At 49.0% G+C, this 27,985-nt stretch overlaps 1 protein-coding gene across 5 annotated transcripts in view; it reads right to left on the bottom strand.

Annotated features, from left to right (window-relative positions):
- The window catches only part of HGS (hepatocyte growth factor-regulated tyrosine kinase substrate), a 304,838-nt gene that overhangs the window by 130,028 nt on the left and 146,825 nt on the right, over window positions 1-27,985 (bottom strand). For 3 of the 5 annotated variants that reach the window (XM_086931122.1, XM_086931124.1, XM_086931126.1), the window contains 6 exons: window positions 24,194-24,292; window positions 22,637-22,732; window positions 22,125-22,163; window positions 21,853-22,011; window positions 20,729-20,942; window positions 20,439-20,611 (listed from right to left, as the gene is read on the bottom strand). In XM_086931122.1, the coding sequence (XP_086787248.1) occupies window positions 20,439-20,611; window positions 20,729-20,942; window positions 21,853-22,011; window positions 22,125-22,163; window positions 22,637-22,732; window positions 24,194-24,292 (780 nt within the window). The remainder of the gene's footprint in view (window positions 1-20,438; window positions 20,612-20,728; window positions 20,943-21,852; window positions 22,012-22,124; window positions 22,164-22,636; window positions 22,733-24,193; window positions 24,293-27,985) is intronic. The other 2 variants (XM_086931123.1, XM_086931125.1) reach the window with 1 other exon arrangement.

Raw genomic sequence — 27,985 nt, 5'->3', positions numbered from 1 at the left:
ACGGAGGATCTGTAGCAATGATAATGATTGTAAAGCTAAACAGATAGAGAGCTAAAACTGTTTCTTGGAAAGAGGATATAAACCTCAAACATAGATGCAGCCATAGTGAAAAAAAGGAACCGAGCCAGGGAAGACTTACTAGAGTACAGAGCCAAGCCTCGGAGTGTAGCCAACAACAGCATGGATGCGGTTAGAGAGCCTACTAGGCTTATTTTGTCATATTCCATGCAGGAAAAACTGCTGAGGGGCATCATTAGACGAAATTGTCCAATTGTATTGGATGACCCTGTAATAGGTGAATTTCTCCCAAAAAAGCCTGCTATCACTTTTAGAACAAGCATTTGCAATGCAATAGGTCTCGCATTTACCAGAGTTTGAGATATTGGCATTGTAAATGCCAACAGCTTAACTCTCGCAAATGTGAGACCTATAGCATTTCAAGTATTTTTGCAAAGCCTCGAGGGTATAGAATATGGCCGTTTGCCTTATGCAGGAATTTTAGCTGGATGAGGCATAACCATGTACAGATCGCCAACATTCTCAGAGCCATTTCTGCCTCTGTCCAGTCAGCGTCGTCTATAGGGCCAACATCCTACACTCCCCATTCACACAAGGTCGTTAAAGGATTGGGAGTATGGGTCGACCAGTGAGTCTTGAGATGCCTTTGCTCCCTGTGGCTGCTTGCATTACATGACCCTCTAGTGAGTTGTGTGCAAGGAAAAAGGTGTCCGCGTGGGCATCCAGTGTGAGTCGCAGTAGCAGGTATTTTTTTAAATTCTGCAAGATGCATGTTGTAAGCCTCCAATAGGTACAAAAAGGACCAGATGTGTCTCCCTTCCCAAATGTTTCCCAACCTAGAGAGGACTATGAAATATAATGTTTTAAAGCTGGCTAGTTTGGCTATTTGTTCTAACAAAGAGAGCTCCCATAGCGGAGATTCTATCCCATTTAATCGATCGAAGGGGTAGGTCCCAGCAAACTAGGGTCCCTGTAATAGTCCGAGGGAGGTCTATGTGCATGTGTGTGTAAAGTAAACGGAGAAGACTGTGCTGCTCTATGCATTTTAGATACACCACCACCACCATAGGGTGCCGCTGCCTGAGAAGAGCCAATCAAATTTGCCTCAAGCGGATAACATAGCTGGGCATTAGCTAGACCCAAACCTCCATCAAATGGGGATAAGACACACTTCCTGTAGAATATTCAAGGTTGCTTAGCAGCCCATATGAATTATGTTATCGCCACATATAGTGTTCGGAAAAAGGATTTTGACAGTTCATCGGGGTAGTTCTGTAGGGCAGAAAACAAACTGGGTAGAGATATAATTTTGAATAAAGCCCCCTGCCCGCTATGTTGATAGGCAGTGAGGAGGGGCGTGGCCTGATGCCGATGAAGTAAGCAGCGTTGCTCAGAGTTCCGCTCGGCCGACCCAAACCTAGTGCCATCCTGTCACTACACGATCAACTAGACTGCTCCAGTGGCACTACCTGGACGAGCTTCATACTGCGCAGCTGGGGGCCTTAATATCGGAGCAATATTGTGGCTTTGAGTGTGAGATAGGCTGCCGGGGCACGGAGACAAAATGGCAGCAGCCACCGGAGACAAAAGTAACTGGAGGGACCAGTGACTGAGCCCTGTACGACCTAGAGCACCTCTGCCCACCTGTGTGTTGCTCCGGGTCCGGCAGGCTCACACCTGCGCTGCCAGACACTCTAGCATGAAGAGGAGCCCTTGAACGCGGATTAACACCCGCTTGTAATACGAGTGCTCCGACTAGGTAGGTGAGTGCCTTCGAATTTACGGCACCAGGAGGCAGACTCGAGAATCCCTGCAGGTGAGGTTGCAGAGAGACCCTACAGTCACAGAGTGCTAGAGTGGGCCGGAGGTAAATCCTCGCATGGGACGGAATGAGGAACGCCTGCTCCGTATTTATTTCTGCAGCCCCGCAACCCAACATGGACCTAAGATGCATCAATGGTTTCGTGCTGGGCAAGGGAGAGGGATTCAGATTCAGATCTTGATGCGGCCATGCTGCTACACATCAGACACTCCATGAGAACCGCACTGGAGGTGAGGCAGGAGAGGGCTTGCGAGGTGCGAGAGCGCTGATCCCCTTAACAGACAGAGGGACTGCCCGAGGTAGGACGTCCTGTGTGAGATGTTGTACCTAACGTGAGGCCTCCCTGCGAGGAGAGGTGCAGCTAATGAAAAGCAGTTAGTAGTAGACTCAAGCATTCCAGTATAATAAATCTAGCTCGCAATACCCATCGCTCAAACACTAGGGATACCAGGACTCCAATACCAATTAATATCTATCAGCTGCTGCTTGATGTGCTGCATTCCTGGTGCGTTGAGAGAGGAAGCGTTCTGCTGAAACGCCGCGAGCACGGACAGGAGATGTGTGTACGCGTGCACCACTCCGGTACAAGCGGTCGCCGTGAGAGTGAAAGTGCGCTATGCGCCGTTCTGCTCAAACGATGCGAGCGCGGACAGGAGATGTGTGTACACGTGCATCACTCCGGTACAAGCGGTCGCCGTGAGAGTGAAAGTGCGCTATGCGCGCGTTCTGCTCAAACGATGCGAGCGCGGACAGGAGAGGTGTGTACACGTGCACCACTCCGGTACAAGCGGTCGCCGTGAGAGTGAACGGGCGCATACGCGGACAGGAGATGTGTGTACACGTGCATCACTCCGGTACAAGCGGTCGCCGTGAGAGTAAAAGTGCGCTATGCGCGCGTTCTGCTCAAACGATGCGAGCACGGACAGGAGATGTGTGTACACGTGCACCACTCCGGTACAAGCGGTCGCCGTGAGAGTGAAAGTGCGCTATGCGCCCGTTCTGCTCAAACGATGCGAGCGCGGACAGGAGAGGTGTGTACACGTGCACCACTCCGGTACAAGCGGTCGCCGCGAGAGTGAAAGTGCGCTATGCGCCCGTTCTGCTCAAACGATGCGAGCGCGGACAGGAGAGGTGTGTACACGTGCACCACTCCGGTACAAGCGGTCGCCGCGAGAGTGAAAGTGCGCTATGCGCCGTTCTGCTCAAACGATGCGAGCACGGACAGGAGATGTGTGTACACGTGCACCACTCCGGTACAAGCGGTCGCCGCGAGAGTAAAAGTGCGCTATGCGCGCGTTCTGCTCAAACGATGCGAGCGCGGACAGGAGAGGTGTGTACACGTGCACCACTCCGGTACAAGCGGTCGCCGCGAGAGTAAAAGTGCGCTATGCGCGCGTTCTGCTCAAACGATGCGAGCGCGGACAGGAGAGGTGTGTACACGTGCACCACTCCGGTACAAGCGGTCGCCGCGAGAGTGAAAGTGCGCTATGCGCCGTTCTGCTCAAACGATGCGAGCACGGACAGGAGATGTGTGTACACGTGCACCACTCCGGTACAAGCGGTCGCCGCGAGAGTAAAAGTGCGCTATGGACAGGAGATGTGTGTACACGTGCATCACTCCGGTACAAGCGGTCGCCGCGAGAGTAAAAGTGCGCTATGCGCGCGTTCTGCTCAAACGATGCGAGCGCGGACAGGAGAGGTGTGTACACGTGCATCACTCCGGTACAAGCGGTCGCCGTGAGAGTGAAAGTGCACTATGCGCGCGTTCTGCTCAAACGATGCGAGCGCGGACAGGAGATGTGTGTACACGTGCATCACTCCGGTACAAGCGGTCGCCGTGAGAGTGAAAGTGCGCTATGCGCGCGTTCTGCTCAAACGATGCGAGCGCGGACAGGAGATGTGTGTACACGTGCATCACTCCGGTACAAGCGGTCGCCGTGAGAGTGAAAGTGCGCTATGTGCGCGTTCTGCTCAAACGATGCGAGCGTGGACAGGAGATGTGTGTACACGTGCATCACTCCGGTACAAGCGGTCGCCGTGAGAGTGAAAGTGCGCTATGGACAGGAGATGTGTGTACACGTGCATCACTCCGGTACAAGCGGTCGCCGTGAGAGTGAAAGTGCGCTATGCGCCCGTTCTGCTCAAACGATGCGAGCGCGGACAGGAGATGTGTGTACACGTGCACCACTCCGGTACAAGCGGTCGCCGTGAGAGTGAAAGTGCGCTATGCGCCCGTTCTGCTCAAACGATGCGAGCGCGGACAGGAGAGGTGTGTACACGTGCACCACTCCGGTACAAGCGGTCGCCGCGAGAGTGAAAGTGCGCTATGCGCCCGTTCTGCTCAAACGATGCGAGCGCGGACAGGAGAGGTGTGTACACGTGCACCACTCCGGTACAAGCGGTCGCCGCGAGAGTGAAAGTGCGCTATGCGCCGTTCTGCTCAAACGATGCGAGCACGGACAGGAGATGTGTGTACACGTGCACCACTCCGGTACAAGCGGTCGCCGCGAGAGTAAAAGTGCGCTATGCGCGCGTTCTGCTCAAACGATGCGAGCGCGGACAGGAGAGGTGTGTACACGTGCATCACTCCGGTACAAGCGGTCGCCGCGAGAGTGAAAGTGCACTATGCGCGCGTTCTGCTCAAACGATGCGAGCGCGGACAGGAGATGTGTGTACACGTGCATCACTCCGGTACAAGCGGTCGCCGTGAGAGTGAAAGTGCGCTATGCGCGCGTTCTGCTCAAACGATGCGAGCGCGGACAGGAGATGTGTGTACACGTGCATCACTCCGGTACAAGCGGTCGCCGTGAGAGTGAAAGTGCGCTATGCGCGCGTTCTGCTCAAACGATGCGAGCGCGGACAGGAGATGTGTGTACACGTGCATCACTCCGGTACAAGCGGTCGCCGTGAGAGTGAAAGTGCGCTATGTGCGCGTTCTGCTCAAACGATGCGAGCGTGGACAGGAGATGTGTGTACACGTGCATCACTCCGGTACAAGCGGTCGCCGTGAGAGTGAAAGTGCGCTATGGACAGGAGATGTGTGTACACGTGCATCACTCCGGTACAAGCGGTCGCCGTGAGAGTGAAAGTGCGCTATGCGCCCGTTCTGCTCAAACGATGCGAGCGCGGACAGGAGATGTGTGTACACGTGCACCACTCCGGTACAAGCGGTCGCCGTGAGAGTGAAAGTGCGCTATGCGCCCGTTCTGCTCAAACGATGCGAGCGCGGACAGGAGAGGTGTGTACACGTGCACCACTCCGGTACAAGCGGTCGCCGCGAGAGTGAAAGTGCGCTATGCGCCCGTTCTGCTCAAACGATGCGAGCGCGGACAGGAGAGGTGTGTACACGTGCACCACTCCGGTACAAGCGGTCGCCGCGAGAGTGAAAGTGCGCTATGCGCCGTTCTGCTCAAACGATGCGAGCACGGACAGGAGATGTGTGTACACGTGCACCACTCCGGTACAAGCGGTCGCCGCGAGAGTAAAAGTGCGCTATGCGCGCGTTCTGCTCAAACGATGCGAGCGCGGACAGGAGAGGTGTGTACACGTGCATCACTCCGGTACAAGCGGTCGCCGCGAGAGTGAAAGTGCGCTATGTGCGCGTTCTGCTCAAACGATGCGAGCGTGGACAGGAGATGTGTGTACACGTGCATCACTCCGGTACAAGCGGTCGCCGTGAGAGTGAAAGTGCGCTATGGACAGGAGATGTGTGTACACGTGCATCACTCCGGTACAAGCGGTCGCCGCGAGAGTAAAAGTGCGCTATGCGCGCGTTCTGCTCAAACGATGCGAGCGCGGACAGGAGAGGTGTGTACACGTGCATCACTCCGGTACAAGCGGTCGCCGTGAGAGTGAAAGTGCACTATGCGCGCGTTCTGCTCAAACGATGCGAGCGCGGACAGGAGATGTGTGTACACGTGCATCACTCCGGTACAAGCGGTCGCCGTGAGAGTGAAAGTGCGCTATGCGCGCGTTCTGCTCAAACGATGCGAGCGCGGACAGGAGATGTGTGTACACGTGCATCACTCCGGTACAAGCGGTCGCCGTGAGAGTGAAAGTGCGCTATGTGCGCGTTCTGCTCAAACGATGCGAGCGTGGACAGGAGATGTGTGTACACGTGCATCACTCCGGTACAAGCGGTCGCCGTGAGAGTGAAAGTGCGCTATGGACAGGAGATGTGTGTACACGTGCATCACTCCGGTACAAGCGGTCGCCGTGAGAGTGAAAGTGCGCTATGCGCGCGTTCTGCTCAAATGATGCGAGCGTGGACAGGAGATGTGTGTACGCGTGCACAACTCCTGTCCTCTACATGTGTGCACATGTCCTGTCCCCCTTCCGCTGACAACAATAGATCTCGCCATTGTTAAATAAGAAACCATGTAGATGGAAGAAAGGATTGTATTGTTTTTAATTTCCTCTGCTCTGTGATATGTACATCTACATGGTTTCCTATTTGACAATTTGTTTAGGCGCTTGTAACTATTCATGAACTACTTTGAGATCGCCAAAACACATGGGTGATGTGGTGGAGGTGATCTTATGCAAACATTTCTAGTGTGACTCAGACATACGTTGCCAATTTGTTTATAGCCCTGATGAAGTCAGAGATGCGGAGGCATCAGATCTGACCAAACACGTGTTGGCTATTGTGCTACCTGGAGAAGACTAGAATATACCTCAAGAATAAATCATCGAAATTGAAAATTAGACTGACTGGACTTTGATTTTATGATATACACTGTGTAGTGCTCAGGATAACTTGTTTACTGCTGAAGTGATATTGATATCTGGTGGCATCAGAGGTATTGCCAGGGAAAAAGTTGCCAAATCAGTTTTATTTATAGATATTTATAAGGCGAAGAAACTGGGGGAAGAAGTATTCATTAGAGAACAATGCTCCTCCTTCCTCTACCTGTGAAAATACAGAATAGAACACCACAGCTAGTAGTTGATCAAATCGCTAGGGTAGCATTAATGCCATACTGCTTCTTAACTTAAAGAAAAATTCCTCGGTGGAGAGAAGACTCCTCCATCACTCTTACTTGCCTTGTCCGCTTAGGTATCTGTGGTTTTTCAGTGCCAAAAAAAAATGTTTAGGTGCCCAGAGTGGGTGGATGGCAAAAGCAATCAAGTTGCTTATCTACGGTAAAGACTTATCTGGTAGAGACATGATCTAGGTGCAGATATTACCTTCGTGATGTCGTCTGTGGTATCCGCACCATAAGCGACGTTTGCGTCACCTATATAGGTGCCAATTCGGCTGCTTTTCATGGCTTTCCAAGCCAGAAGCGCAGAACCATGAAGAGTACTGACCTTGGTGTGGTTTGGAAGAAACTAGGGCACTGAAAGATAAGTTCTAACCCTAGAAACTGTCCACAGTGCGGGGAGTATGAGTGGGTCGGTAAGGAATTTCCAGCTAGATCATGTTTCCACCAGATAAGGCGTTAGAAAAGGTAAGAAACTTGTCCATATGAAAGAGACATCTAGCAGCAGATTCTTTACCTTTGAACAGATACCAAGCAATACTCATCGCCGTAGGGACTGCGGACAAGTTAGATTAGAAACTCCTACAGAACTGGGCGGCCAAAACAGCTGCCCCTGGCAGTAATGCTTGGTAAACATGTGCAGGGATACCCACCTTGCCACCTGACAGATGTCCAGGAGGGAGACCCCACGTTGCACAGCAGTAGTAAGGATTGAGTTACTTGCCTGTAACTGCAGTTATCCAGTATTGGTATCTCTCATAGATTCACATGCCTGAATCATTCCCCGTCGTCAGGGTGGGAGTACCCGGTACATAAATAAAGTAATGTCATTTAGACATATATACATAGTAATGGGCCAGAGGCCTCTCATTAGTAACATATCCCTGTCCTTTTGTGAAAAGGACTAAACTTTGGCTAAGAGCCAATCAGCTATCACCACCCTCTAGAACCTTCCTGGAAGGAGCTCTGGTCCCTCAGATTTTCGTAAGCACAGTGCTAAGTAGTATATAACTGAGAGAACCAAGGTGAGCACTTCCAGTGGAGGTGGGTGGGTTGCATGTGAATCTATGAAAGATACCAATACTGGATAACTGTAGTTACAGGTAAGTAACGCATTCCTTATCCAGTATTATGGGTATCTTTCATAGATTCACATGCCTGAATCAGAGTAGCGAGCAATAACAAGCACATTTCGAATGGTACAACAGTAAATCTCACTAGATAATAACAGATCATTTGTGAAATGCAAAAGGTACCAAAAAGCAATAGTAGAGAGAAATGGGCAAGTAGACAGTAAGAAGGTGGGATGAAAGAGAAGGCTCACCTCTAGTAAAATAGATGACGGAGCACAGCTTGTCCCACTGCTGCATCTTTCATAAGCTCAGTATCCAAGCAGTAGTGCCTGGTGAACGTATGAGGCGTCTTCCATGTCGCCGCTCTGCAGATGTCAATGATGGGCACTCCCGCAAAGAGCGTCATGGAGGTTGAGACTGCTCTAGTGGAATGAGCACGAACCTTGGAATGCAGAGGATGTCCTGCTTGTTGATGACAGAAAGCAATTGCTGTAGAGATCCAACGACGAAATGCTCTGCTTAGTCAATGGAAGACCTTTCCTAGGTCTGCTAAAGGAAACGAAGAGTTGGTTAGATTTTCGAAATGTCTCGGTTCTGTGGATGTAGAACTTCAGACAGCGTTTGAGATCAAGAGAGTGGAGAGACCTCTCTGCTGCGGAATGTGGATTCGGGAAGAAAGACCGCAGTACTATAGGCTCATTAAGGTGAAAGTCCGATGGGACCTTTGGAATAAATGTAGGATTAGTCCTCAGAATCACTCTGTCCGGCCTTGAATTGAATTGAAAAGGCTTGGAGTAAGCTTACTCTTCTCGCTGATGTAAGCGCCAATAGAAGAGCCGTTTTCCAGGAAAGATATTGGATATCAGCTTTGTGTATTGGCTCAAAGGGATGTTTCATTAATTGAGCAAGCACAATGTTCAGCTGCCAGGCGGGCGGTAAAGACTTCACCGGAAGAAATGTCCTGAACAAGCCTTTAAGGAATTGTTTTATGAGTCTACTCGACCAGAGGGAAGCACCAGCTGAGAAACGTCTGAAACGAGGTATGGCAGCCAGGTGAACTTTTATTGAAGCATGAGCCAGACCTGAGTTCGCCAAATGAAGAAGGTAAGGTAAGATCTGGGCAGGTGATGAAGAAAAGGGATGTATTTTCTTTGATTTACACCACATGCAGAACCTTTTCCATTTTAGGGAATACGTTTTGTTGGTACTGTCGGCCCGAGCACGGGCTAGAACAGCTCTGCAATCTGGCGGGATGTTCAAGTTCTAGAATTCTCTGAACTCAGGAGCCAAGCCGATAATTTGAGAGATGCTGGATCCGGATGCTGGACTTGTCCGTGGTTCATTGTAAGGAGATTGGGGCACGGCTTCAATGGGATCGGCGGTTCCAGCGATAGGAGGTGAAGCTCCGTGAACCAGTGCTGGCTCGGCCACGCTGGAGCTATCTAGATCAGGGTACAATGTTCCGCCTTCAGCTTCCTGAGGACCCTGGGAATCGGGGGAAATGCGTACGCAAATACGTTGAACCATGCGATCCAAAATACATTCCCTAGAGACTCTTTCTGGGGACGCCAGCTTGCGTAATGTTGGCATTTGGCATTGTGTCTGGTTGCGAACAGATCCAGGTGAGGCCTGCCCCATCGAGAGAAGATGTGACTGAGAAGTTGGTGTTCCAGTTCCCACTCGTGGCACACAGAGCGCGGTCTGCTCAGCGAGTCTGCAAGGACATTGTCCGTTCCAGGGACGTATTCTGCCCGAAGGGAAATGTTGTGAAGTAGCCAGTTCCAGATTTTTTTAGATTCGCGAGACAATTTCAAAGACTGAGTCCCCCCTGGTTTGTTGATATAGTGCATTGTGGTGGTGTTGTCTATCCGCACAAGCACCGGGGAGTTTTTGATCCGAGGCAGGAACGCTCGAAGAGCCAGGTAAACTGCTCTCAACTCGAGAAGGTTTATGTGTAGTTGTCTTTTGGCAGGGGACCACTGTCCGTTGATTCTGAGTTCTTGGAGGAACGCCCCCCAACCTTCCAGGGACGCATCTGTTATAATATGCGGTGAGACTGGAAGCAGGAACAGCATACCTCGCATGAGGTTCTGTGGGTGAATCCACCACTGTAGAGCTTTTACCATGGGAGGAGTCACTCGGAATACATCTTCGAATGATCCTGTACACTGGATCCATTGAGTGGATAGCGCTTCCTGAAGAGGACGCATATGAAGACGGAAGTGTGGAACTAACAGGATGCAAGAAGACATCATCCCTAGCAGGGACTTGCAAAGGCGCACCGTGAGGGTTCTTCTGGTTTGTACACGGGCCACCAAGGATGCCAGCTTGGTTTGCTGCTCCTGTGAAGGAAATGCTTTCTTCTGAGCCCTATCTAGGAGAGCGCCTAGGAAAGAGAGACGCTGGGAAGGCTGAAGGACAGATTTGTCTCGATTGAGAGTAAGGCCCAAGTCGTTGAAGACAGGCGTTGGAGGACTTGGTCACGCCCGCAAAAGAAGGTGCCTTGACAAGCCAGTCGTCCAAGTAGGGGAAGACTTGGTGATGTTTCACCGACGCTGCTACTGGAGACAGGCATTTTGTAAAAATGCGTGGTGCCGACTTCAGGCCGAAGAGTAACACCCGAAACTGGTAGTGCTTGCCTGCCACAGCGAACCTGAGGTATTGCTTGTGATTTCTGTGGATAGGAACATGAAAAAAAGCGTCTTGAAGGTCTAGAGACACCATTAAGTCGTTCGCATTGAGGAGTTGTAGCACCTCCTGAATGGACACCATATGGAATGACTTTCTTGAGATACTTGTTTAGGCTTCTTAAGTCCAATATAGGTCTCCATTTTTCTCTTTCTTCCGAATTAAGAAGAATCGAGTAGAACCCCTTGCCTCTCTGATCGCGAGGGACTCTTACTATAGCGCCTTTCTGGAGCATTTGTGAGAGCTCCAATTGCAGCAGATGTAAATTCTTGTGGAGGAGGAATTTGAGGCGGAGTCTCTATGAACTCCAGAGAGTGTCCGAATTGAACTAATTGGAGGAGCCACCGATCCGTAGTGATTTTTCTCCAACTGTGTAGGAAAGATGAGAACCCTGCCTCCAACTTTGCAGGGCAGAGAAGAAATGGAGACCTGTGGCAGAGAGAAGTCATTGTCTTCTGGCTGTGTCCTTCTTTCCTCCTCTACCACAAAAGGAAGACTTTGTGTAGGACGACTGTTGTTGTCTTTGCTGATATTGGGGTTTGTACTGCTGATTTGAGCTGTAGGAGGACCGGTAACCTTGAAAATCTCCTCTTGAAGATTGGCCTCTCCCTCTGAAGCCCCAAAAGGGAGGATTTTTAAACTGGAGGGTGCCCAGTGCCATCGCTGTATCAGTATCTCTTTTAATACCTTGAAGCGCCTCATTTATGTGTGCTCCAAACAGACGTTGGCCATCGTAAGGCATGTTGAGCACCTTAGTTTGCACTTCCGGCCGGAAGGTAGTTGCTTTGAGCCAGCCTGGTCGTCTCAGCATCGCAGCCCCAGCTAGCTGGCGGAAACCCGTCGATACAATGTCCATCGTACAGTCAATCATCTGAGGCCGAGCGCTCGCCTTCCAAGAGAATCTTTTTTGCCTCTTCTTCCTCAAACAATGATCCCAAATATGGGGCGATATCAGCCCATATTTGACGGTTGAACCGTCCTAACAGAGCCATGGAGTTTGCAGCTCTCACTGTCAACGCTGACATTGATGAAAACCGCTTCCCAATATTGTCCAGTTTTCACCCCTCCTTATCCGGCGGCGCAGTTAGAGCAGCAGAAGGATTTTTTGATTTGCGCTGCGCTGCTTGGGTAATGAACGAGTCCGGCTTGGGATGGCCAGTAAGGCAAGCTGGAGCTGTGTCTGGAGCCCTATATTTCTTGTCCAGTCTGGGCAGAACTAGGGCAAGGAAGAAGGATTTTGCATGATCTTAACCCCTTGTTCCCAAACGTAATCTATGATAGGTATGGACCTAACAGCCTTTTTGAATGGTTCCTTGAAATCAAAGGAAGCAGTCTTGTTGTTGGGTAGACATTGGAATCTTGAAACGCAAAGCCGCCCTTTCTAGGATATTATGGAATCCCCCAATGTCCTCCGGGGGCGAATCGGCTTGCGTTCGCACAGGAGATGCCGGACATGGAATGACGTAATCATCCCACTCGTCATGCGAGTCCTGGAGTTCTCCTTCCTCCTGCTGTTGCTCCTCTTCTTTATCATCTGAGGATGGATGATGCTGTGCAGGAGCAGGATCCGGGTGGAGCACTAGAGGCGGAGGTCTAGGCGGAGGCGTAACCTCAGAAGGTGGCGGAGGTGAAGAGGGAAACCTCTGTTTCTAGTCCGCAATCAAGAACTGCAGATCCATGACTATGGAAGCAGAAAGACACACCATAGGTTGAGGTGGAAGAGGAGGCTGGAGTTCCTCCTGGTAATCCACTTGTTCGCCCTGTGAGAAGTTGGCCCGATATGCAACGTCCGCTATTCTAGCGACCGCTATGTATCGTTCCAACGACCCTTATGGTGTTTGGTTGTAAGTCAACCTATAGACCAGCTATCCTAGTAGCGTGGATACGAGCAGTCTAAGGCTAAAGACTCGAGAGGGCGTGTTAAGCCAGCTGTTTACCACACATGTACCCCTTGAACACCAAGTGAAAGGACACCACACAAGTGTTATGAAAATAAACAGGATATTTATTAAGAATCACAACAGCCCTGTACTCTTTATGAGGACAGGGTACTAAGCACAAACCAAATCTCTTAGGAAAATACTTCAAGTGCACAATTAAAACAAGTGTCCGAGGACACGGAAAGTTTACGGTCTCGGGCGGACCCGATAAGGCAAGTCGGAAGCGAGGGACTCAGGACCCTAGAGTAAAGAGGCTATGCAGGCACCGAAATGCCGAGTTACCTAGCCACGAGGGCTGCGGCTGCACAAGTCTTACAGGCGTCGGGGTCTTCGCTGACGAGCCAGGAGCCGGAAGAAAAGGAGTTGCTGGCCGGCGACCAGTGATGAATAGTTCGTAGAGATCCAAGCCTGGATCAAAGATTGATGACACCTGAAAGCAGAGGGGACCAAGTTCGTACTACTAGCCAGTAGTCAGAGGGTACCAGGAGGGCACCGGTTGGCCGTCACCTCGACTAGGTGAGTGGGCGACGCTAGGCTCTGCAGTCTCACGGACCAGGAGGCGTTGTCGGCGACCACGGTGGAGGTGCGAGCTGTCCCACGAAGAATGATGCTGTCGGCGTCGCTGGGCCCAGGATGGGGCAACAAGCCTTGGCAAATCTCAGGGCCACGTGGTGGGCCTAAGATGGCGTCTTGAGTGGACCAGGAGGGTCCGGGGTGCTCCTCGCAAAGATGGAAGCAAGGGCCAGTCTGGAGCAACCAGACCAGCAGAGTTGTTTGTCGGTCGTCGTCAAGGAAGGGCACAAGCCAGCGGCTAGTGACCAGACAACGGGCTGAGCAGCGAGCAGAAGGGCCCCACGCAGATCGTGGAGATGCTGGGAGACTGCACTTCGGTGCTAGAGCGGCTCAGGGTCGGGGCTTCTCGGACCCCAGAGCACTCACCAGGGAATCGCTTTGATGGTCGTGCTGGTTTAAGAGCGTGCAGGTTCTGATGATGGCCGGTCCCTCAAGGTCTCGTCGCACCCACAGATCACAGCTGAGCTGATGACGTGGGTAGAGGTCAGAGGTGCCAGGGAAGCCGGTTCTCGTCGAGCTGGGCCGTCGGATTCCTTGAGGAAGAACTTAGAGCAAACCGCAGAGTTCTTAGATGGTGCCCGCTGATGCAGGGTGACTACTCCTTAGTCACAAGGGAGAAATCTTGAGAAGAGTCTTGAGTGTCCTTTCGTAGAAAGTAGTTCTTGATTCAAAGATGATCTAATTTGGAAGGGTCCCCGCTCCGGCCTTTATTCTAAAGAAAGGGGTGGGTACATGACTAGGTCCTGCCCTAAGGGTGAGACCAGGAAGGGGGGTAGTTACACCCCTCTCCCCTGCCGGGCTTTCCCCAGGCCAGGGCTGGCGCCCCTGGAACTGGTTCTGGCCGGCAGATGCGTAGTGAGCACCGGGGTGCCACTCCGCAGTCACCTTCTCGCAAAAGCCCTACCTACCCAGAATACACAAACCCCGTCTGGGACGGTGCGAACACCGCCCTCGACAGGAAACCCTTTGTCCAAGCTCTCCTCGCTGGAAGGACTCCCAGCAGCAGGAGGTCAGACTCGTGTCTGTGGTGGCAGCATCCATTTTGTGGGGCTGAGGCTTTAGTTAACTTTAACCGGGGTTCACAGTTACGTACATGTCGTGTCCCTCTAGAAGGGCGGAATGCTAACCTCGTCGCCAGAATTGGTGAGGGGGCCGCATCCCGATTCGTATGACACCTTACTCGACATGTCTTGATAACGCGACACCGAAGTTACCGATGTGGTACGCGTTATCATGGAACAGCCATTGGGTCTTGATTCCGCAAGCTGCAACCGGGCTCGGCTCGGGCCTGAACCTAGCTCACACGAGCCCACGCACTCTGCCTTCAGGATTGTTAAGGCCTGCCATAGGAGTGACTGATAGGGACTCGGGTGTCCATTGTATGGTTAGATATAGAGCTACTATACCTAAAGCGAATGGTGATTACACGACTTCGCCCCAGCTGTCGTGCAGCCAGTTGTGTCAAATTTAGGAGGCCAGCCAGGGGTGGCATAATACATGCTGCAGTCCCTGGCGGCCCTGGGCACACCTATGCCCTGCGTTACGGGGTCTGATAAGGTGGCCCAGTACCAATTGGTAAATGCACCTAGGGCACATCTCGTAATTTAGAAAGAGAACAGCCAGGCTGTGGGTCTGATTGGCAGGCCCACAGCCAGAGAAAGTCGTAAACCAGTGAAACAAAAGCAAAAAATCTGGGTGATCATAGGATTGCAGACCCTACTCTCCTACACGCCCTACTCTTGTTCTTCATAGTCTGAACTCTCGTGATATTTTATGTGCAGCTGAGATGGGCTAGTAGCTGTCTGGAACATAGAACCCTCATCAGAGTCTTTGTCATCCAGAAGATGCGCAGGTGGTAAAGCCTGGACTCTGCTCAGAGAGGTTAGATCCGGTCTCTGAATGCGCTTAGTAATTTTAAAGTGAACATATGCGCTTTTCAAGGTAGATTACTGTGTCGTCGACTGGGTGGTCGTCGACGGAGGGACGTCGACGACTGATCCCGAAGGAATCGTCGACGGTTGCGGCGTCAACAGTGATTTCTTCGTCGACGGTCTTGTCGGCGACGATGGTCTCGTCGACGACTTAGTTGACGGCAATGGCGTCGATGGAGTCTTCGTCGATGATGTCTTAGTCGACGACGATGGAGGTTTCGTCGACGACGATGATGTGGACTTCGTCGACGTGGAAGCGCTCGTCGACGATGGCGTCGACAACGATGTCTTTATCTATATAGTAGATGAAACGAACCCACCCGTCTACTATGAGGATGTGGTAGACGTCGACGTGGATAATGAAGAGGATGCCACAGAAGTGGAGATGGTCGCTGTCGACGCTGTCACAGGCAGAGCGGAAGAGGTCATGAAGGGTTTCTTAAAAGTGGAAGCAGAAACCTGAGGAGAAACCTTCACAGGCAAGACCTTAGAATGAACCTCTGAAGACATCAGCGTCTTCTTTTGAGGTGGCTCTGAAGACGGTCCTGGGGATGTCACTCTAGGTCTTTTAGGAGAGGAATGTGGACTCCTAAAGGAACATTCACTCTCACCTGAAGAGACTGCCTGGTCTTCATCCTTCAGTCTCTGTAGTCATATCAACAGGCGCCCCTCTCTGTCCTTGAGGGTCTTTGTTGAAAAGGTCCGACAGACCTTACAATTCTTAGAAGAGTGGTCTGGGTAGAGACAATAAAAGCATCCTTATGCTTGTCTGCTACATGACGCCTCTTCTTGCCACAAGAGGCACAAGGTCTAAAAAGTCCTTTTTTAGGAGCATCAGCCATGGTAAACTGAAAACCCCACTTAACTGAAGAAATTCTGTGAGAAAAGTACTGAAAAATCCAGAGAAGTAAGGAAAACTGAGCAGAGCTCAGTGGAGACTCCCTTAGCACGATGTGCGGTAAAAAATCTGAGGGATCAGAGCTCCTTCCAGGAAGGTTCTAGAGGGTGGTGATAGCGGATTGGCTCTTGGCCAAAGTTTGGTCCTTTTCACAAAAGGACAGGGATATGTTACTAATGAGAGGCCTCTGGCCCATTACTATGTATATATGTCTATATGACATTACTTTATTTATGTACCGGGGACTTCCACCCGACGACTGGGAATGATTCAGGCATGTGAATCTATGAAAGATACCCATAATACTGGATAACAGCCTTAGCTCTGGTGAAATGAGGCCTTGAGCCTTCAGGAGGCTGCTTCTTAGCTAGAGCATAGCAAATCTTGATGCAGAGGATGACCCATCGTGAGATTGTCCTCTTCCGCACAGCACGATCTTTCTTCGCTCCAACGTACCCCACAAAGAGTTTGTCGTCCACCCAGAACACTTTTGTGCGGTCAAGGTAGAACAATACTTTTTTTGGGTCCAGACAGTGGAGACGCTCCTCTTATTTAGAGGAGTGCGGAGAAAGTGGGCAAGGTGACAGATTGCCAAAACATGGAATGATATTACCACTTTCGGAAGGAAAGAGGCCCTAGTGAAAAGCATCAACTTGTCAGGGAATATCATCAAAAATAGACTATAAAGCCTGCAGCTCGCTCACCCTCCTGGCAGATGAGATTGCCACTAAATAAACTTTTTTGATGGGGAGCAGAAGAAAGGGGCAATTATGCAGAGGCTCAATTGGAGTACACATCAGGAAGGTGAGAACCAAATTAAGGTCTCACTGAGGCATAATGAAAGGGGTAGATGGGAACATATGTACAAGGCCTTTGAGGAATCTATGTAAAGTGGGTGACTTAAATAAGGAGGGTGGGCCTGGCAGCCTCAGGAAAGCAGGCAAAGCAGACAGATACCCTTTCACGCTGAGCAAGGATCAAAAGCAAAATATCAGAAAGTGTCAATAAACTTTTCTGTACAATATATTACAAATTTGGTCCATAAGCAGGCGTACACTGTCTCAGTGAAGGGATGCCTGGTTGCTAAAATTAACATTACAAACTTCGGGAGGAAGGTTGAATGCAATCAACTGCCACCACTCAATCTCCACGAAAGAGGGTGTAGAGTTAACAAGTTCGGGTGGAGGACCTTACGCTGCTGCTGCGACAGAAGATTCTACTGAGAGTCAGCCTGATCCAAGGATCAATGCTCATTGGGAGAAGCTTGGGATACCAGCCTATCTGAGCCCAGTCCGGAACCACAAGAATAACTTGGGGCCAGTTGCTCCTGATCTTCTTGAGTACTATGGACGGTAGTGGTCTGGGTGGAAAGGCGTACAGGAGGACCAAGCTCCACTCAAGACGAAAAGCATCTCCGAGCTAGAGACGCCTGGGAAACTCCAGCACGCACAACTGCTGACATTACGCGTTCTCTGTGGAGGCGAACAGATCTAACCAAAGCTCTCCCGTTGCTGAAAGAGACCTTGCGCCACCTCCGGATGGAGTCGCTATTCGTCAACCGCTAAGATCGTCCACCCTGGTGTGCTGAGAACCTGCCATGTGTTGAACCACCAGGGATATGCCCTGCTGTTCCAGTCAAGTCCAAAGACTCTGGGCCTCTTGGCACTGGTGTGGTCCGTGAACACCTGCACTAGCCTCCCTTTGATGGGGGTTAGAAAGGCTTTCAATGCCAAACTGATCGCTCAAAGCTCCAGTATGTTGATATGGAGTCCAAATTTCACCGGAGATCAGAGTCTTCCGATCTCCGCCTCTCCCAGATGGCCACTCCATCCCAGGAGTGATGCATCTGTCACTGCTGGTTGGGGAAGGTAGAGGGGTTTGCCTGTGATCCACTCACTGTTTGTCAGCCACCACTGCCGGCCTCGTGCAGTGTCCTCCGAGATCTGCACCATGTCAGAGAGATTCACCTGATACTGCACCCACTGCAACTGCAGAGCCTGCATATGCAATCTGGCATGTGTTACTAGCAGAATGCAGGAGACCATGGGGCCCAGAAGCCTCAGAGTCAGTCTCACCACAATCCAGGATAGAAGTTGAAATATCGGAATCATAGCCTGAATATCCTTGACTCGCAACTCGGGAGCATAGGCCTGAAACTGCACTGGGTCCAGAATGGCTTAGATGAAAGGGAGAATCTGAGAGGGAGTCAAGTGTGACTTCGGCACATTGATAGTGAACCCCAGAGAATGCAAGAGGTTCGCCATACTCTGGAGGTGGGTGACAACAGCTCGAGCGAGTCTGGCTTTAGCGGACAATTGTCGAGATAGAAGACTGACCCCCCTAATATGCGACCACCGCCAACACCTTGATGAACACCCGAGGGGCACTGGTAAAGCTAACGGGGAGCACAGTAAAATAAAAATGCTTGTGGCCAACCGTAAAACGTAGGTAGCGCTGATGGGCAGGCAGGATGGGGATGTGAAAATAGGCATCCTGCAAGTCCAACGCTACCATCCAGTCTACCAGATTCAGGGCAGACGGGACCTGAACTAATGTGAGCCTCCTGAATTTTTTCTTTTTGAGGAAGTAGTGGAGGGCTCTCAGGTCTAGGATGAGATGCCCCTTGTCCATTTTCAGGACCAAAAAGTAACAGGAACACCATGGCCTACTTCTTGCACCGGAACCCTCTTTAAGGCTCCCATGGCCAAGAGAGTCACAACTTCCTCCTGGACCAAAATCAAATGATCATTTGTCAGCCATACGTAAGATGGAGGCATGGAGGTTAGGGTGGTCTCGAAAGGGAGGGAGTAGCACCTTCGGACTATCTGGAGGACCCTCCTCCGATATAATGTGATAGCAGATCATGCCACCCTGGTTTGGAAGGGAGAGACTAGGCGGGCTTGGAGGCTGAAGGTGCTGGGGGGAAGTGGGGTGTGGGTGGGGATTGATTGGATGTTTGACCAAACTGCTGGCCTCCCGACCCATGTGGTCGGAACGAGCCACGGCCGTGCATGGGTTGAAAGTACAACGACCCAATAAACATGCAGAGTTCACCGACTGCAATGCAAGGCTGGCGGAAGAAATCTTTTTCTTGCCCCAACTGTCCAGCCTCTTGGATTCACTGCCCTGGGGAGTGGAAAGGAATGTTCTATGGGAGGTAGAGGCTTAGACTACCAAGGGTAGGGTGTGTAGTGAGGTAGTTTGGGTCGCCCGAACAAAGCCAACACAAGGAGATGATGGACGGAGCACTGAAACATTTCAGACACTCACCCCCCAGTCACAGATCTGGCTTGAATCCATCATCGTTCTTTAGCTTTGTTCGCCTAGAGTTGGCAGGGTATGCCCAGACGTGGGTCCCTTGCTCATTTTGCCACTGGGTTCAAGCTAGCCTGGCTGATGAGGGGTGTTATCCTGAAACCGGTCCCAGTGTGCTTGTTGCCGGTCCAGGCTTGGCAATTTGGGCTGGCCTGTTCCCATGAGGAACAGGGTCAAGACTTATTTACATATGGCTGGGTCAAAACTGGAGTGGCGAAGTGAGCTAAAGCCCCTGTCCACCTCCAAGGAGCGACGGGGGGACGTCCGAGAGTGAACGCGCTTCTTCAACTTCTTTTTATGACGTTGCTTACCGGAAACCGAGGGCTTAGACTTGGAGCCCGAGGAGAGACGACTCCGGTCCCGAACGGCCCCTAGACCCGAAGCGGCGGTGAGAGGAATGTGGGACCTCCAGCAATTTCCGGCACCACTCCCGCAAGGCCTTCGGGGCCATGGCTCGACAGTCCTGGTAGTCTTGGGAGTCGTGATCAGTCTTAAGGCAGTAGAGGCAAACATCGTGGGGGTCCGTTACCGACATATTACGGCGGCAGGCCCCACAAGACTTGAAGCCAGGCATCCCTACAGGCACCAGGAGAAAAAAGGAGGGAGACAAAAGTCTCAAAATAATAGTTAAATAGTGACTAAGGTACTTGCTCAATCCGGATCTGCGATTGCTGGCACGGAAAAAGAAAGAACTGACGTCTTCGCATGGGCGGCGCCTAAGTAGTCACCGTGACGTCAACTCGGCGCATACGATTCCAGCGACGGACAAGGAGCCGCAGGACGCCACCTACTGACACGCAGGGGTACTGCTAAGCAAAACTTTCGGGATCTAGTCTGACACTTGGGGATATTCTAAGGTAAGGAATCTATCACTAACGTGTCTCTTTCCGATAAGCACATTCAAATAAAATAGTTGCTGTTTACCCAACAATTAAATGGTTGGACCATGCAGAGTATATGAACCTAACTAGCCTCACAATGCAAAGACTAAGGTCACCCTTGTCCTTGTAAAGTAGAGGGCTCACACATCATACCATGCCTTTGCAAGTAGAAGGGGCTAATCTAGCAGATAGCCTGGTGAAGTAGCAAACAGCCCATTACCCTCAGCAACAGGAGAAGCCACATCAAGCCTTGAAGCTGGGAAGGGAGGAAGATACCTTGTGAACAGGTCACTATACTCCCATCCAAAACTTACCTGTTTCTTCTGCCTCATGATTTCCAGCTTTTGTGCCAGTTGTATCATTCTCTGACGTTCTGCCTCTTCTGCTGCACGGCGAAGCTTCTCCTGATGTTCCTCCCGGAGGGCATTCAAAGCTCCACGGGCATCGCGGATCTGCGCCAGCTTGTCTTGAAGGCTTTCATAGTACACTAAAGGGGAAGAGAAAAAGCACAGATCATAAACCTCCATAACATACCACATATCAGCAGTCCAGTTTCCTACTACACCGAAGCCTCCTCTGCCATACTTCTACCACAAGTACATACAGCGTCGCTCATCCAATTGGTTGAGTAGTTCCAGTAGCTCAGGGTGCATATTGTTAATAGACTGGAAGAGGGACAGCACAGCAGAATCGTTAGTGATGCTTCTGCCTCTCATATGGTTGCTCCTCATACGGTTGACGAAAGTGGTTACTGCGTTCTGCAAGGCCTTCAAGAATTGATCGTGGTTCTCTTCTGAATCTCCATTCTGGTACTGCTGCTGGAGAGAGAGAATAAATTAGGAGCAGGGCCTAATTAATGGAAGGAGGAGGAGTGGAGATGTGAAGATGTCTAAGCTGCAAGGGTTGTGGACGTGTGCAGTTAAGTAGTCAAGACATCGTGTAGTTGTGCAAGGTGTGCTAACAAGAAGATACTAAGCACAGGCTTGTGCTGCTGCTGGTCGTGGTGAAGGAGGGTAACGAGTATGACAGGGTGCTGCAGCAAGGGAGGGCGGGTTGAGTGAGAGATGAATATATTGCAGGTTCAGAGCCAGCAAACTATGATATTAGGAGATTATAACTTGGCCATATATTGCTGCTGTGGGGTATGATGGAGAGAAGACATGCAGGGCCAGGTGTTGCTGCATTAAGTAAAGACTGGAGAAAATGTTCTGGGCGAGCACAGGCCGTGGCACTGATGGTGTTAGGGGAAATGGGGGAGGGACAATGGAAAGTGCTCATGTAGATTTAGTACTGCTAGTGGAATGGAAGTAGAACTTTAAGCAGGCTTGGTATTAAAGCTTAGAAGGAGTGTACTGCCTCAACAGGTTGGAGGGAAATGAAGAGGGCCAAGCAGGACTTGGTACTGGTGCTCATTAGTGAAAGACCGGTGTGATGGGGTGTAGGCTGGTACTGCTGCTAGGTGGTTGAGGTGGAAAAGTCAAACAAGAGTCTGATATTACTGCTGAAACTAACATTTATTCAAAGACATCTCAGAATTTGCGCTCCTGCCTAACTATTGAGCATACATGACAAACATCTGTTTCCAGACAAAGGAGACCATTCAATGTTGAGACATGCTTTACTTAGGTTAAAATGGGTCAGCTACAGCTTGCCTTTCAGAGGTGCAAGGAATAATTAATCACCTGAATGAGCAGAATGAAGTTGACCAAAACATTGACAATCCCTTACCTCCACGACATTAACCACGGTAACGGGCGGCACATGGATCTCCCCAGTAACAGCAATCGGTTCAGTGATCATGATAGGTGCAGGGGCAGAAGGAGTGGGGCTCTTACGAACTTCCTCCTGCTTCTTTTCCCAGTAATTCCTATTCAAATACCGAGCCAGCTGAGAAACAGAACGGAATTCAAGATATGGTCATATAAGCAGACAGAGAATAGAGATGGGCTTTCCTGCTAAGGACTAGCCAGAGCCATAACTGTTACCTCGCCACAACTTACCTCGGGGTCAATATCCTCAGCTAATGGGGCAGAAGAGTTCTAGAGAAAAAGGGAAAGAAGTGAATGAGTCAATTCAGGAAACGATATGATTCCAAGAACACCATCGGCTTCAGTCATTCCTCTCACAGATAGAGCTACCACACTAAGTTAACCCCACACATCTGACAGTGGCACACATGGCTTTGAAATCCTGCAACTTCCCTTGAAATGCACACTTTAAAGTGGATTTGGACATTTCGCTCACAAATTAGATAAGATTCGCGACCTTTAACACAATCAACCCCCTTTCCATTCGATTCAATTTCAGAATTCCTGGCACTAGTAGGAGATATATGTCAAACAAACACAAGTAATGAAAACAGAACACAGGGAATGTGGCATGAGCAGTGTGACAAACGGTTAAATGATGGAAACAAAAAAGTAGAGGTTGCAAAAACACAAAGGAAGTGAAGGGAGGATGGTGGAGGCAAGCAAGACACATATGAGAAGAGCAGCACCATGTTGAAGCTTACCACTGGAGAGGAGTAGAGCGTCCCAGCAGTGGGAGTGGAAGTGGTGCTGGCAACAGGCTCCGCTTTTGGATACATAGGATAGGTGGTCTTCTGTTTCTAAAAAATAATGGCCAGGCAAGCATTTTCAATCTGCACAAATGCACTGGAGAATAAGTTGTGTACAAGACTTAGGTTAAAGATCAAACACACTGGTTCAATTTTTTACGAAAATATTTATCCCAAAAAGACAAACTCATGTGCCATCCCACTTCCTTCAGGTCTCACCTCTGTTTCTTTATAACCACAGAACAGTGATTCATTCTAACTGGGCTGGAGCTGTGAGGAAAGTAAGTGGGCTGCTGTGGGTAAAAAGGTTTGCGGATTAAGAGTACCCTGTGTGGGGTACCGGAGGAGTCACTGGTTATTGTGCAGTATACGTTGAAGAAGTGGTATTTACTAATGGTGTCCAAGGGTCATGAAAACTACTCAACTCCAAATCCACTCAAAAATGGAAACCAAGTTCCTCTCTTTGGGTAATTGACTCTCTCTAGGCATTAAGTGCAAGCAGTGAAAGGTTACAGATAATGGTGGTAGGGGTTGGAACTTTGGTACAGTATGGCACCGTAAATAACACACAACAACATCAGTGTCCAAAATAAGTGTCCAGTTGGCACTATACCTATTAAGAAAAATAGGACTCCTTGTGCCTGAGAGGGTTATGCTTCCTTAACCTTTGCACCCCAGAGATCTACAGTTTCGACTTGAGCCTTGTTCTTAAGTCTGCCAATTTCAGTTTAGTTTAATTGAACCACTTTGCTACTTCCAGATGACCCTGCCAGCCCCAGGTTTCCTTGTTCTGTCCTAGATGAGTTTATAAGAGTACTATGCTATGTTAAGCTTCATACTGTATCTTTTCTTTGGCGTCAGTGTGACCTTATTCTTCATCTTGTTCTGAATTATTGTGTTGCTGTAGCTTGTTGACTTTTCACCAACCCTGCTTCTATCTGCTAAGAAATCAGGATTTGCTTCAGAGAATGGAGTGCAGCTCTCAATTAGGTTCAGATCTTTTGCGTTCTGTGACTTCGGGAACTATCCACTGTTTTAAAATAATTTTTGTGTGTTTGTAATTGTTGAGAAACAGGTTTCAAGTATGATCTAAACACCCTGAGAGCTTGCCACTGTTGTGATCAACTGGCATGCTTGTAAACACTTGATCCTTTTCTAATTGCATAGCACATTTAAATATAGCCTCTCTACACATGAATACTCTGCCTGAAGCCACAGTAAATCTATACAAGTGGGACTGGATTTATTTGGCCCCTATTCATTACTTCATGTAAACACTAAAGTGCAAACACTATCAAACCGTTTTCTTAATGAGCTGCCCAATCAGATTTGACTTAACCTCCTATTACAACTGTTTACCTCTTAAGTGTCTTTCTCTCAAAAAGTATCCCCTTACATCACTAGATGTAGGGCTCCTAATTACACACAAGGTTGCACTGAGCACAATTGGTGGAATGTGCTCAATGACTACTGTTGCATCCCAAAGTCTGCTTATCCACGACATATACTTACCGAACGTTCCTTCTCCTCTGCTTCAGACTGCGAAAGGGCAATGGCCAGCTGAAGCTCTTCTTCCTCCTGGAGTGCTGCTTCATCCCTCTTGGGCGGTGTCTGAGCATAGAATATAGAGACAATTGCTTAGCTAGGCATGAAAGAATCTGGAGCACTGCCGAGTGTTAAGAAGGCAGAAGTGACTTAAATGTACACACCAACGAGGAAACAAAAAGTTTGCTAAGGAAAACACATAGTGAACCTGCATGCAGCCCGTGACATTCAGATATGTACATTAGCTATCATCCCACATGCTGAATAAAGTACCTATGTACCACCTCCAATACTAGACGGTTAACCATTCACACGGTCCAGTCACACAGTGAAGTGAGCACATTCATCCACACTGGCCAAGATACCACAATCATACAAGGCAGGTGGACAGGAAGACAAAACATACAGACACACCCAAACTCTGCCACTGCCGCCTCTGCACTTCATTCACACAGTCCTATAAGTACAAACATTTATGCAGAAGATCCCTTTAAAAATGTCCCAGAAGTTTAAACTGTCATCTAATGGCATATCCTGAGATACACAAATAGATACTGTAACCCCTATTAATACAGCCAAATAAATAACACATGCACTGCCTTCAGATAGCCCAAATACACACAGGATATATGGAAAACCATTCATACTGCCCAAAATTCACAATAACACAGGTAACCACATTTGCATAGATCCACACACAAAATTTCTGATAAATACATAACCAATAATTAACTCTTACATGTACACCTATACAAGCACACCAAAACATACAGTTCACTTTAGACAACAATATAAATACACCTAATCCACATAGCCACTGAAACACACCAGAAGATAAATATGATTTATAAAGGCCTTGATGTGCAGTGACACACATAACCATTACATTTTACCCCAATAGATAGATGTGCACCAATCATATAGCCCTAGTTATATACCCATTCTGATACTGCTCCAAACATGCAATACATGAAAAACCATTTAAACAGACCAGCTGCACCCCATGTACACCCACATTCACACAGTACTATACAAACATACACCAATACAATTACAGCCACTTATACATTCCCAAATGCACCCATTCACACAGCCCCAAGTTAACAATGTTGCATGCATATTGCCCTCCACAGGTACACACCCATTTATTAAGCCCCAGTTAAACCAATATATATGCACAGCTCTAGGGAAACAGGTGTACGCATCTTCACAGACACACAGACTCTCACCCATTTACATAAATGCAGATATACACTCTTACACAGTCACAAATGCACAACACTGCATGTACATCTATTTATAAAGCCCCATGCATACCAGTTCTAACACTTACACATACAAACCCAACCACGGAGGCATACATATCATACATACAACACTGCTCAAGACAGCTACATACACAGCCACTCTCAAATACTCATACATGCATGCATTCATTCATTCAGGCCCAGGATTACAATCATTCGCAGAGCTCCAAATAATTAAAGTGACAGCCCCTGAACCAAATTGATGTTCTGTATGTACAGCACCTTACTGAAAAACCCGTTTCAAACATTCACACACAATAACAGAGCCATTGTACATCCCACGGTACATGCATATTTACTCCTGCAGAACTAGATTAACACAAATTGATGCACAACCGTACATAGAAATAGGACACAATAACAAACAAGGGTAAATAGCACAGAAACTAAATAAATCTCAGAAAGCGTCAATCCAGTGGTAAAGGTCACTTTGTAAGAATGAAACAGAGTTCCTACGTGCATCAGTGTGTGGAAGAACTACTCTCAGAATCGAAGATGTATAAGTTTGTTGGGTCATGCTCGCCTGTCCATAATGAGACAATGTGGTCCTGTGTATGAGAGCAAACTGCCTCACATACTGTGTTTTGGCAAGAGTATACTGCTTGTCTAGGAAACTTTAACTGGAAATCCACAGACCGCGTCTTTGTGACATAAATCTCTGGCGGCAGACAAGTCATTGGTTAAACAAGACCAGAGAGTGAGATTTTTTTTTCTTTTTAGAGTTTATATAGCGCAAACCAGACCCAAAGGTATCAGAGCGCTTTACATGAGCACCATTTACGTTACAGACGGCCCCATTTATTTTTGTCAGGCACAGGGAGATTAAGTGATTTGCCCAGATTCACAGAATGTTGAGCGTCCCTGCCTAGATTTGAACTGGGGTCCCCAGCTCAGAGGTCGACTGCCCTAGCCGTTAGACCATATTCTCTCCACAGAGTGATGGAGTGGGTAAAGAGAGTCAGGATATTCCCCGACACCAGCCGCAGAGAAAGGCAGGTCCTTATTAACAGAGACCTGAATGATGCAACAGCAGTAAGGAGCTAGCTCGCAGAGAGGTGAGGATTCTGCCATTCAGAGGGTAAAGGTGCAAAAGACATGCTGAAGGAACCAAAGCTAGAAGGGGAAAACTCCTAGCAAGGAGAGGTTGTTGCAGAGTGAAGCGTGTGGAGCCAGCCCAAGATGGGACAGGACAAGAGTAAAGCATGTGGCTGAAAGGTGCCCGGAAAGTTTGAAAAAGAGAAAAATCAGAACAAAGGTCTGGCTCTCCGAGTGAGGAGACGAGCAGGAGCTATAGAAGTAAAATTCAGGCATGAGAAGGCCTTCAGAAGAAAGCAGACACTAAAAATAGGCCCCACGAGCATGCAGAAATTGAATTTAAAGAACAGAGACCGATAGAAAAGCAATGACCTAGCAGCAGGCCAAAGAAGAGGGGAAGGGGGTGGGCTGGGCTTGGCTTTAACAGGGGAAGGCACCCATCAGGAAAACCTTCCTAGCAAAGAGCACTACTCAAGAGTGATACAGGCAAGGCATTAGTAACCTGGAGAGCTGTAGAGCTCACTGATAATAGCAATGTCTCAAAGCACAAGGTATGTCAGGACTGAAGGGGAAACAATTTGGGGCACCAGAGTTCCCAGGGACGAACATCCGATTTGTGAGTGACTTACTTAGCTGAACATTGCAAAGACCCTTTGGTTTTTAGGACTTCACATGATCAGCGTTAGTATTGTGCTGGAGTTGCAGAGTAAATCCATTAAACTGTGGGGTAGATTTTTTTTTGGGGGGGGGGGCATATGTTCTATGGAGTTACTGGCTAAGAGTTAGTAAAAGTTCAGTAGGTTTTATAGCTTCAAGGATTAACACGAAGTCTAGACCTTCAATGATCTCTATGGGTGGATGAAATATATGTGGGTTCCATCATTTCAGCAGGCAAGTGCAAGGTTTGTGGGTTGTAAGGTTTAACACAGGTGGTGCAAGGAATATGGGTTCTAAGATATCAAATAGTGAGCATAAAGTATGTGATTAATATGGAGTTAGGTAGAGGATTTGTGGCCGTATTATAGGAGAGGAGTATATAGTCTGTGTTGTATGGTTAAGTGACCAATACAGAGTCTGTAAGCTCTATTAATACATGGGGTGAGTACAAGATCTGTTGGTCCTAGGTCTTAAGGGAGTAATTACACAAGGTATTTGGGTTTTACAGCTTCAGGTGGGCAAGTAAAAGGTATAAGTGCCATTGTCAGGATCTAAAAGAGAATGTGCTACATTTTGATGAGTGATTACAAAATCCATGTGCTTAGAACGTAAGAACTGACAGTGTAAGCAGTGTGTAACAATAGCAAATACAAGGTTTGTGTGTTCTAGAACTTTAGTGGGCAAGTATAAGGTCTGTGTTTTCTTGGTCTTCATGGGGCAAATATAAGGTCTTTAGGTACTATAGTGTCACGGGATGAAT

The sequence above is a fragment of the Lissotriton vulgaris genome, chromosome 7 (genome assembly GCF_964263255.1).
Source record: "Lissotriton vulgaris chromosome 7, aLisVul1.2, whole genome shotgun sequence".
NCBI lineage: Eukaryota > Metazoa > Chordata > Amphibia > Caudata > Salamandridae > Lissotriton > Lissotriton vulgaris.
Note: the sequence above shows the minus strand (reverse complement) of the source record. Positions and strands in the feature narration are given on the sequence as shown.